At 35.1% G+C, this 12,570-nt stretch overlaps 1 protein-coding gene across 1 annotated transcript in view; it reads left to right on the top strand.

The window, feature by feature from the left end:
* Positions 1-12,570, top strand: part of LOC113519065 (cadherin-23-like) — a 51,315-nt gene that overhangs the window by 34,209 nt on the left and 4,536 nt on the right. Inside the window, 10 exon segments of the mRNA XM_052903617.1 lie at positions 427-559; positions 1,298-1,402; positions 3,179-3,348; positions 3,984-4,082; positions 5,808-6,003; positions 6,330-6,439; positions 7,275-7,432; positions 8,018-8,224; positions 8,827-8,988; positions 9,428-9,518. Coding sequence (XP_052759577.1) covers positions 427-559; positions 1,298-1,402; positions 3,179-3,348; positions 3,984-4,082; positions 5,808-6,003; positions 6,330-6,439; positions 7,275-7,432; positions 8,018-8,224; positions 8,827-8,988; positions 9,428-9,518 — 1,431 coding nt within the window.

Genomic DNA, 12,570 nt, shown 5'->3' with positions numbered 1-12,570 from the left:
TCTTTGTTGAAAATACCGTCAAAAAGAAATGATGGAATTGGGATTACTAACAGTAATGGGGTCTAACTGCCCCCTTGCTGATTTAGAACCGTATTACTAGTAATATACACTATCAGGTCGACCTCCTTGCCGTTCCCCCTGGAAACCATCGTGATATATTCATTAGTGAATTTATCACGATAGGCTAACTGACCTGCCTTTTCATTCTCACCTATCATCCCTCACTGATGCCCCGCCAGCATATATCGTTAGCGCAGGCGTGGTTAAAAAAAAAAACCTCATTTAGTCCTTTAAGCGTACACAAATAGACTTGCTATGAATGTCCATACACCGTCAAGTTCAGTGGATGCCAAATTTAATGGTATACGGCCACCATAAGTGTAAATACCTAATTAAACTTTTATATAATATATTGAACTAAATTAGGTGACAATCCGCGCCACTGACGGTGGCACCGAGCCGGGTCCACTCTCGTCCACCTCCACTCTCAACATAATCTTCGTGCCCACACAGGGAGACCCTGTATTCAATACAAACACTGCTAATATCGCTTTCTTTGGTAAGTGACACTGTATTATTGTCATAAATATAATTAAGATTGACTTCCACGATAAAAACCGATTTTAGTTGTGGCAAAACTAATTATTTTTCTTCAAAACTAAATAACTAAACTAATTATGAAAAAAATCTGTGGAACTAATCTGTCAGTATATCGTTTCAGATAAAAAAAAGATTTTTTCAAGTCGGATCATAATTGACGGAGTTGTGAAGTAACAAATATAAACATTCAAATACCTCACATTCAATGACTTGTTTGTCTCTCTCATTCGTGCTGCAGTTCACAACCGACCGACTTCTCAGCCTGAAGCCATTATAGGACATTTTTTTTTATGGGTGAAAATGATATAGTAACCCCGCCTGCGCTAACGGGATACGCTGGCGGAGCACCAGTAAAGGGTGATAGATGAGAATGAAAACAGGCCAGTTAGCCCATCATGATGAATTCATCAGGAATTAACCATGATAGTTTCCAGGGAGAACCGCGAGGAGGTCGACCTGGTTGGGTATATTGCTAGCAATAGGATTCTCAGTCTCCATTACTAACAATCCTTTTCCCCCCATTATAGGACATTAGGTAAAGACGGGGACAGTCAGCCAGGAATGAGCGTTGATGAGCAAATAGTCTGTTGATGGGCAACATATATATACTATTCTGAAAATGTGTTCTTAATAATGTATAGACTGGGCAAACGTGGATAAAATATCGCGTAATACTCATGTCTTTTTATTGTTATAGAAAAAGAACAAGGTCTGATAGAATCATTCCAGTTGCCGCTCGCTGAAGACCCCAAAAACTATAAGTGCGACAACGACTGCCACAATATATACTACACGATTGCAGGTGAATAAAGCGACTACCTTCGTTGTTGTTTTATATATTTTGCTATTTTTTTTTTTTTTTGTTTTTCATTCTTTTATCTCTTTTTACTGTGTATGCCTGTATTATGTGTATATTTGTATTGTTATTTGTGTGCTGTCTTCTTTTCATTTAAGAGTTTCCTCTTGTCGGTGCAACTAATTCATGCATCTTCCTCCAGCCAGCTCTATCCTAGGCCATATCCTTTATCTCCCTATACGATATGACGCCTAGTATTTCCTTTATCTGTCCTATTGTGTGCTGTAAGTAATGCAAATAAATTATCTATCTATCTACCTCATAAAATGAGAAAAGCTAAAGTGGAGTTCAGTATTCGAATCTATATACCTGAAAGTACACCCACCTCATTCATTCATTCATATCAGCCTTTAACTGTTCACTGCTGAACGTAAACCTCTCCATAGGGGGTTTTGCCAGTATTTGCCACGCTTGACAGGCGAATTGGCAATCGCAGTTGGAGATGTTTTAAGAGGGACGCAGCTGCCCAACACTCGCCCTCCCTTAGTCGCCTCTTACGACACCCATAGAAAAAGAAAGGCCTGTTCTATACCGGGTCCACCGGGCAATCATCTTAATCGGAGGCTAATTCTCTGTAATCAAACAATTCGTAAAAAATAACAAATTATAAAAAAGTGATATCAGATGATTTTAGTTTCTAAATCATTCTGCAGAGCCAATATCAACATTCGCTTGCTGGCGATATATCCCAATAGGAGGAGCCCTATATTTGGCAGTGGCCAGTTAATGGCTGATATAATAAATTTCATAATTAAAGCATCTATATTTTATTTATTTTTTTAAGGGAAACTTATAGCTATAATAACTTAATAATTATTTATATAAAACAACAGTAAGCCAATTAAAAGCTTCCACATATAATTAACGAAAATTTATTATAGGTACCTATATTTTATATAATAGATGGATAATAAACTTGTTTGTATCTCCATCAGAAATAATAACAAAAATAAATATACACAACAAAATAAAACACAACACAACAATAAAAATGGAAAACGTACACTGCACATGTATTATTAACAACAAAAATAAATATACACAACAAAATAAAACATAACACAACAATAAAAATTGAAAACGTACACTGCACATGTATTAATAACAACAAAACTAAATGTACACAACAAAATAAAACATAACACAACAATAAAAATTGAAAACGTACACTGCACATGTATTGTAAACAACAAAAATAAATATACACAACAAAATAAAACATAACGATTAACATGTCGATTACTATTGACACCGTCGGTTCGCACCTGTACTGCTCAGTTTGCTCTCACTTATCAGGCTATTTCTCTGCTCAATTCTCTGATTGCTCAGCAGCCAGATATTGATATATTTAATGACAAATTAGATATATTTTCTAAATATTGTTTAAAAATTTTAAGTTTGTAAAATAAACCTATGACTCACAACACGTTTTGGGATACTGTAAGTGTGGTGAGTAATTTATAAATAAATAAATAACACAACAACAAAAATTAAAAATGTACACTGCATATGTATTTTCTCTATTGTATTTTAACTTTCGAGTACCTAAATGATAAAATTGTATAAGAACCGGACTGTAAATGACAATAAATATGGACTAACTTAATTAGCCACTTACTGATTACTACGATACAGGCCTGCGAGCCTAGTGTAGTAATCACTGTTTGATAAATTGTGTACCCGCACTTTAGTTAAAGTTTTTATTATTATTATTCTATTCAGATGGCTACGACGAGGGTTACTTCAGCGTGGACCCGCTGCAGAACATAATATATTTGAAACGCGAACTGGACAGGAACGAGACCGCTACACACACCCTCGTAGTCGTCGCCAGCAATTCCATGAGTCCGGGCCCATCGCTCGCCAGCTCTATGTTAACAGTCACTGTTACCGTAAGTTTTACAATCGAGTACCTCATATACCTATTAGTTTTTACCTGCGACTTCGTCTGAATGATTTGTCCATCCCAAATAGTATGTGTATACCAAATTTCGAATTTATTGGTTAAGCCATTAAAGCATAATGAAGTAACAAACAAACTTTCACATTTATAAAATTAGCACAATATTTATTTATTTATCGCAAAGCAACAGATTATAAATTAATACATTAGTAAAATTAATATTACATTAAACAGCATCAAATTTGCACTCCAATAACTGCTCTGCATAACATTCGATATCATAAACCTTAAAAGAATAGCGACGATAGATTTAAAGTAACAAATTGGCAGCCTTAATATAACATTGCAAGGATTATTGGAAAATATAATAATAATATAAAATATAGTACTAAAGTACAGCATAGACACTGCCTGCCGCCCGCTGCGGCTTGACCTCACCCCCTCTCAAACGCGTCAACACCCAAACTCTATTTTCCCGCGCTAATCGTAACTACACGTTACATTGTCACATGTACAGACGTGACTTTTTTCTGTAGTTGTGACAAGCACGAATCGTGGCGTTTTTAGTGAAATGTCCGAGATGTGGTATTATTGAGGATTTTATTGTTACTTGATACTTTCCAGGTAAGAGAAGCCAACCCTCGTCCCAATTTCGTGAGCGACCACTACAGTGCAGGCATATCGACGTTGGACACGATCAACAAAGAACTCCTCACCGTAGAAGTAATTCTAATTATTAACTTGCCCCTTATTGTAAATAATAATTAGAACTAATAACCCTTTCAGACCTGAACGACACGGGCGTGAATTGTAACTTTAAAAAATTCTAAAACTGCGCGCCATTCATTTTTACGCACGAAGCTGAAATAACATGATAATGAGATTCTAAACCAGCCAATAAGAAATCATTTTAGCGGTTAGGTGGTGCAGTAGTCTCGTGCGTGCCGGCAAGATGGCTTGGCTCCAAAACACGAAAATATATTTAATCTGAAAGAAAAAAATCTTGGGTCTGAAAGGGATATCCCGAGTTCAGTATTGACGTATATTTCAACTTTTTTTATACCACAAAGGTAGCTAACATGCATACAGCTTACAGCTGATGGTAATCGGTCTATAAACTAGACTATGGACGCTTGTAAAACTAGGGGTGTCACGTGCACGTTACCGACCTTGAAAAAACCTTAATATACCCTTTTTTAAGAACCCCATACTGTAGTTTCTAGGAAAAACCCTGGCAGGGTGCTTATTTCACAGTTTGAGCGTTCGGGAAGAAATTTCTCTGAAACCACACTGTATGTGACCATTTAGGTTCAAGCGTGTGAGGAAAAATTCCCTGTCGATGGCGAGCAGTGTGATGATAAAAGAGAGCTATAGGCATCATAAGATTAAAAAAAATTGTAACCGACAATCTAATATAAACACTGCAGTTCAACATCATTGTCACTTAGAACTTGATTAGAATTATTTTCCTTAATTCTGCTACCATTAGTATGTATGTGACTGCCAACATTCAAAGATTGACCACCACTGTTGCTATCAGAAGTCCCACAACCTTCCATAAGGTCATCAATCTCCAACTACCATTTTTCACGCACGTTTTGCGACACGTGCTTCATCTCTAAACGAGGCATCTTTAGGCAAATTAATAGATTGCTGAGCGATGGAAATATAGCTGGCTTATAAAAAAGGTTGTAAAACTTCTTGTAGTAGTGGTAATCATTGTTTATCGTATATAATCTATAACTATGTAGGTATATTTATATATGTATATTTATATTTGTATGTATGTATTTTTATTACATATTTGTATATTTATGTAATATTTGTTTAATGTATTCATGTATGTATATTTATATAATAATAATATGCATTAGTTCTCTATTTTTTTTAATGGGTGATAATGGGATGGTATACACCGGCGGGGCACCAGTGAGCGATGATAGGTGACGATGATAGCAGGTCAGTTTGCCCATTGTGACGAATTCAACAAGAATTGTTCACGATAGTTTCCAGGGGGAACCACGTGGAGATCGACCTGATAGGATGTATTGCTTGCAATGGGTCAGTTAGACCCCATTACTAACAATCCCTTTCCCCTCAAGTAGTTCTCTATTGTATGTGTTGTAATTTTTTTCACTGTATAATAAAATTTCTGTTTTACCAAAAGTTGACTGGGAGAGAATGCTATATAATATTAAGTCCGCCTATTGTACCAGACATTTTTTTGTAATGTGGTCAATAAAGAATAAATAAATAAAAAATAATCAATCTTTGAGTATTGGCAGTCGCACAATATTAATTTTAGCGGAATTAAACAACATATTTCTAATCGATCAACCAATGATATAAATTTCCACAAAAAAACACGTAGTTCAGTTAAAAAATTGCCCTTGAATAAAATATTTCACATAAAAGTTCCATCTCTTGACTACATGACATCGTATTCAGGCGACCCACTCCGAAGCTGATGCTGTGATTATGTACGCGATCAACTATACATCGATGGTGGTTGACCCGTCCTTGGAAGCGGTGAAAGAAACCGCGTTCGCTCTGGACCCCAACAGTGGAGTCCTCACACTCACTATGCAACCAACAGTTTCCATGCACGGCATGTTTGAATTCAACGTCATCGCCAATGATACTGGTAATTATTCTGATTATAATCTCGTTTTCTCTCTTTAGAGACAGACAGGCGTTTTTTACAATGAAGTAGAACGAGGACGGGAATTTAAAACCTTCTAACTTTTCAATAAATCTTGATTCGCAACAGTACCTTCTTTTCTCACTGAAACTGGTCATTGACCATAAAAAAAATTGGTGATTGTACCGTACAAATACATATAAATTTCTAGATTTTACATCTTATTTCTTTGTTTCAAAGGTTAATAAAATTCGAATTAAAACCAATATTCAAATGTAAATTGCGTTTGAAACTATGTTACCATTATAGTTGTCACAATATGTTTCTAGATGGCGCCCAGGACACGGCAGCAGTGAATATATACTTGATATCGTCACTCAATCGTGTGTTCTTCATATTCTGGAACACATTTGAAACTGTTGAAAAGAACAGACGCTTTGTAAGTATACGATTCACATATGACAAAGAAAAAAAAACACATTTTAATATTAAAAATATATTGTTGTTGCATCAGCCATTAACTGTCTATTGAACATAGCTTCTCCTATAAGTGGGGTTCTGCCAGTAATTACCACGCTTGGCTGACGGGTTTTTCTTTTTTTTAATGGATGATAATGGAATGGTAACCCTACCCGCGCTATCGGTATACACCGGCGGGGCACCAGTGAAGGATGATAGGTGAGGAGATGAAGTAGGTCAGTTAGCCCATCGTGACGAATTCAACAAGAATTGTTCACGATGGTTTCCAGGGGGACCCACGTGGAGGTCGACCTAATAAGGGCATATTGCTAGCAATGGAGCTGTCAAACTCCATTACTAACAATCCCTTTCCCCCCTGGCTGACGGGTTGACAACCGCAGTCTCGCTGTTGGTGATGTTTTAAGATGAACGCTGCTATCCATCCCTCCACTATAAGCTCCCTTAGTCGGGAAAGGAAGGAGTGACCTATTCAATACCGATACCTACACGGCTAAAAAATATATAATTTACGATAAACATTTGGTTTACTAACGGCGACCAAGATTTGACGGAGATACCTTTAACTACATTTTAATCTAAATTTCATCAAAAATTCAAAAAAGGGGAAGTCTAAGAAGATCTGTCAAAAACAATTACCTAATCTTTCTGTAAAAAATTAATCACAAAATTAACTAAGTACATTGTGAACACACATAAAGCAATACAAATAGTTCTTAGAAAGAAAAACTAGAATGAAGACTTTCGTTGTGTGTTTCTGTGTTGGAGTAGAGGAGTGTCAGTAAATTTATTGGCAGATCGCGCAAACGTTCAGTGCTGGGTTCTCGATGACATGCAACATCGACCAAGTGGTGCCGGCGAGCGACTCGAGCGGCGTCATGCTTGAGGACGTGACCGAGGTGCGCGCGCACTTCATACGCGACAACGAGCCCGTACTGGCTGACGAAATCGAAGAGTGAGTAGTCTTCAATAATAACAACGCATGAAAAATACCATGGTTTTTTTAATGGATGAAGATGGAATGGTTCACTCGTCTATGGTAACAGTATACAATGACGGACAACCAGTGAGGGATAATTGGTGAGAATTAAGCAGGTCATTTGGCCCATCGTGAAACATTTTTAACATTAACCACGATGATTTCCAGAGGAACAGCGGGGAGTTCGTCCTGATATTGCTAGCAATTTATTTTATTTATATGTTTATTGGCAGTTATTACTAACAATTTCTATCCCTCAGTACCGTATTTTAAAGACCATAGTATGAGGTTCTTCAAAAAAGGTATATTAACATTTCTTCAGGGTTAGCAACATGCACATGTCATCTCTAGAGCAGCTAGCATTCATAAGCTACTGGAATTGTTTACCGTGAGATCATCTGTATTTCCATTTTTGTAGTATAAAATAAATTAGCTAGTAACAATAGCAGTAGCTGCTCTTTATATTTTGTGAAGTGCCTGTATGTATACCCGCCATCTTTTCATTAAACAGCAATTTTAATATCTAAACATAATATTCTAACTTCAATGTTTACATTCCAGACTCCGCAGTGACACACTACTGCTACGCTCCATCCAAATGACCCTGAACACCGAGCTGCTGGTACTACAGGACTTCGTGACCGAGAACAGCCCCAACCCCGGCATAGACTCCAGCCTTACTATCATATATGTGCTGGCCGCGCTCGCCGGGTTGCTCGCCTTCATGTGTTTGCTGTTGCTTCTTACGTTCGTCATTAGGACGAAAGCGTAAGTCATTATCGTTACAACCAATTAACGTTCCACTGCTAGACATGGGTTCTTTTAAACTATGTTCATAAAATCATTTCGCCTAACTTTAACGTACAATCAAAACACTAAGTTTAGAAAGCTGAAATTTAGAACATAAATTTATTTTATAACGTTAGTGAATGCTAATAAAAGATTTTAAAAAATTGCAACCTAAAAAGGAAACAAGATACCCCGCGTGCAAAGCCTCAGTCTAGTCTTTCTATAAGTGTCAATTAACGATTTTTATCAACAAGGACTCCTAAATACCCTTTTATTTTAGCAGAATTTTAAAAGGTTTAAAAAAATCTGATATTTTCTAAATATTTATTATGTAACGGAAACTAACATTAATTTTGTTTCCATATATGTCGTCATATTAATGTAATTTTGTATATAGCAATAATGTACAGTAGCGCTCTGCTATGTAAACCTTTTCTTATAACGATAGTCGCTCACAATCTCGCAATAAAGTAAATTACTAATTTCACTCCACGCCGCGCTCTTTACATTATTACTATGCCAACTATTCTCAGCAACATAAATCGAGCATTCTCAAACACTAAGATTTTTTGTAATTTCAGTCTAAACCGCCAACTGCAAGCACTATCAATGACCAAGTATGGGTCTGTAGACTCTGGACTGAACCGAGCCGGCATCGCACCCGGCACTAACAAGCACGCCGCTGAGGGCTCCAATCCTATATGGAACGAGTCCATCAAGGCACCAGACTTCGACACTTTGAGGTAATCGTACAATACTCCATCGTTTAGAATTGTCTTATAGTGAGAGGGAGAAGATTGTAATGGTATCTAGTAACCTTTTTGCTAAATCTGACATGGAATGAGATCATTAAGACTAACTAATGAGATCATTAACACTTCTACACCAAGAGACATTCATTGAATACTAACAGCTAACTTAATAACTATAAATTTATTAAAAATTTAATAAATCCTCGACACAAATAAACCTAAAAAAAAGCTAATGACCTCAAAACGGCTGAACAGTAGCTTTCAAACAAAAACTCATCATAATCAGTAAATTTAATTAGAAGCTACGAAGCAGACACATAAACAAGGCAAACGTATAACACTCTTCTTTTTACATTGGAAGTTAAAAATAACTATTTTGTTTGAAAAAGTAAATAAATATATTTACCATTTATATACATATTTCCAACAGTGACACGTCAGATACATCAGATTTGGTCGGCGTCGAAGATATGATGGAGTTCAACTACGATAGCACGCCTACAAAAGAATCCGCGGATCCGGTAACTTGCTCCTTTTTATAATTTTTTTTAAGTTACATTTATTTTACAATTTTCGATCGGAATTAAAAGATTTATTAACATTGTTTAACTAAACATCAGTTACTATTAAAATACTAATGATGACAAATAGTAGACGATTTACTCCAAAATGATACCACTTTTATAGTTCCACTAGTGTTTTTTATATTTATTTAATAACAAAATTATAGTTACAAAAACATTACACAAAGAGATACAAGAATGGTATGCTAAAATTCAAATCATTCTTTTTCTTTTTTTAAATATACTATATGGCTTCTTTCCAGCCATGACCATACCGCCCACCAAGGACTATATGACAATATTGTCCTTAATCCGCCCACCATGAATAAATACTCCACAGAAATAAGATAACTAGAGAATAAACAATGTCCTTGATAGAAATTTAACAATATTACACTACATATAATAATGAACAAACATAACATAATATTTTGAACTGCTTTAGACCTAAATTATAGTTATCAATTAATATTAGACGCTCACTCTTAAAATAAACAAAATAACTTATTCAGTTAACGGTAGAAAACAAAGTTTTGATACAGCCCTTTTTATAATGCTGTTTTTGCAGCGTAAACTAACAACACATGTAACACCGTCCATTCCCGGGTGCTTATCAACTATAATACCATAAAGCCATCGTGCTGGCGGAAGATCATTCTCCATCACCAACACTATGTCATCTATTTGTAGTTGTGGGACCTTATGATTACATTTATATCTATGATGAAACCGAAGGAGATGCTCAAGTAAACTTCTATATATTATTAATGAGATTATAATGTGAAAACTGTGTAAAATAATGTACTGATGATATGTACCATTAATATTAGTACATTGTGACTGGCCATCAACTCTTAGAGTTTCATCTTCATCATTCCACGGATTCCAGAAGGTAAGTACAATTTTCTTTTCTAATCTACTAATAATAATACTACCTATAATAACACTACTGCTAATCTTTCTTTTTTCGTTCAGGTTCTTTAATTCATCAACCAGGTAAGTTTCTTGAAGATTCTTTAGATACTGTAACCATTTATTCAAAAGTTGTATTAGTAATTCTTCATATAAACCTATTTCAGAGAGCCATAACTTTTGAATGAATATTTTTGCTCGAATAATAACAGACAGTAACCATTCAACTGAATTAAAAATCCAAGAAATATCAGAAATAACTTTTCTTTTAGTTACAGGTGTCTTCACTTGAGGCAGTTGTACAACATATTCAAAATGATCACTGCTTCAAATTCAAATTCAAATTCAAAAATCATTTATTCATGTAGGACATTTTAGCCGCTTATGAACGTCAAATTTTTACATTATAATTTTATATTTACCCTACCGTCCAGTTCGGTATATAGATCCAATTGAGAAGAACTGGCAAGAAACTCAATTGAATTACTTTTTTTTTTAAAGCCAGTTTATTTACAATGTATATTTATATAGGTGTCTATGTCTAACATTAAATGAAAATTCAGTGCATGAACAACTATTGCCATGCACACTCGTCATTCAAGTAATCGTTTAGTGAGTAATAGGCTTTGCTCAGTAAATATGATTTAACAGATGTTTTGAATTTATTTAAGGGTAATTCCAACATATCCTTTGGTATCTTATTGTAAATTTTTATACCTATTCCCATAAAAGACCTATTAACTTTTTCTAAACGATACTTGGGGACAGCAAGTTTGTCTTTAAATCTAGTATTAATATTATGAATATTGCTGTTTTTTGGAAATAAGTCAAGATTTTTATGAACATATAGAATATTTGAATATATAAATTGAGAAGCAACGGTGAGAATATTTGCCTCTTTGAATTTCTCTCTTAATGAGTCACGACTCTTCATACAGTAGATCGCTCGAACGGCACGTTTTTGTAATATGAATATATTCTTAATATCTGCCGCTTTTCCCCATAGTAATATTCCATAAGAGAGTAAACTATGAAAATAACTAAAATAGACTAATCTAGCAGTATCAGTATCAGTGTACTGTCTAACTTTACGCACGGCAAAAGCTGCTGAACTTAGTTTCGCTGCAAGGCTTTGAATTTGTGCACCCCATTGTGTTTTATTATCTAGTGTGATTCCTAGAAAGACAGTAGAGTCTATAAATTCGAGAGATTCGTCATTTAATTTAATATTGCAATTAGTATTAAAACTTTTAGCTAGAGAGAAATTAACACATTTTGTTTTTTTAGCGTTTAACATAAGATTGTTAGTTGTAAACCAGTGCAGGAGACGCCGCAAAGCACTATTTACATCGTCATAATTATTAGTCATTCTATTAACTTTAAAAATCAATGAAGTATCGTCTGCAAACAATACTATGCCGCATCTATCCTGCATGGCATATGGGAGATCATTAATGTAAACTAGGAATAAAAATGGACCGAGAATAGATCCTTGAGGTACACCCATTTGCACAAGTGACCCGTCAGACGTAGCGTTGCTAATCTTCACTTTCTGTATTCTATCAGATAGATAAGATTTTATTAAATTTAAAGCATTGTCTTTGACGCCATAAAAAGCAAGTTTTTTTAGCAATGTATTATGATCAACGCAATCAAAAGCCTTAGAAAGGTCACAAAAAACACCTATCACATCCATTTTAGTTTCCCATGCAGCAAATACGTGTCTAAGCAACTCTGCACCTGCGTCTGTAGTTGAACGACCTTTGGAAAAACCGAATTGACTATTGTGGATTAAATTATTTAAATTGAAATCTTCGATTCCAGGTAAGTCCTAGAATTTTCATAACACTATTTATTTTTAATTTCACGCTTCCTTGTGAAGCTTCTTCTTCATTAATTACTTTCAATAATTCATCACCATTACTACTCCATTTCTGAAGCTCAAATCCTCCTTTTTTCAATAACTCATTTATCTCCTTATAGATTTGAATACCTTCTTCGACTGACTCACAACCTGTTAGTAAATCGTCCATATAAAAATGATTTAGAACTCTTTCAGCAGCAAGAGGATAATTTTTGCCTTCATCATAAATAATTT

This window comes from Galleria mellonella, unplaced genomic scaffold, assembly GCF_026898425.1.
Source record: "Galleria mellonella isolate WM207_F2 unplaced genomic scaffold, CSIRO_AGI_GalMel_v1 utg1408, whole genome shotgun sequence".
In the NCBI taxonomy this organism is placed as follows: Eukaryota; Metazoa; Arthropoda; class Insecta; order Lepidoptera; family Pyralidae; genus Galleria; species Galleria mellonella.
Note: the sequence above shows the minus strand (reverse complement) of the source record. Positions and strands in the feature narration are given on the sequence as shown.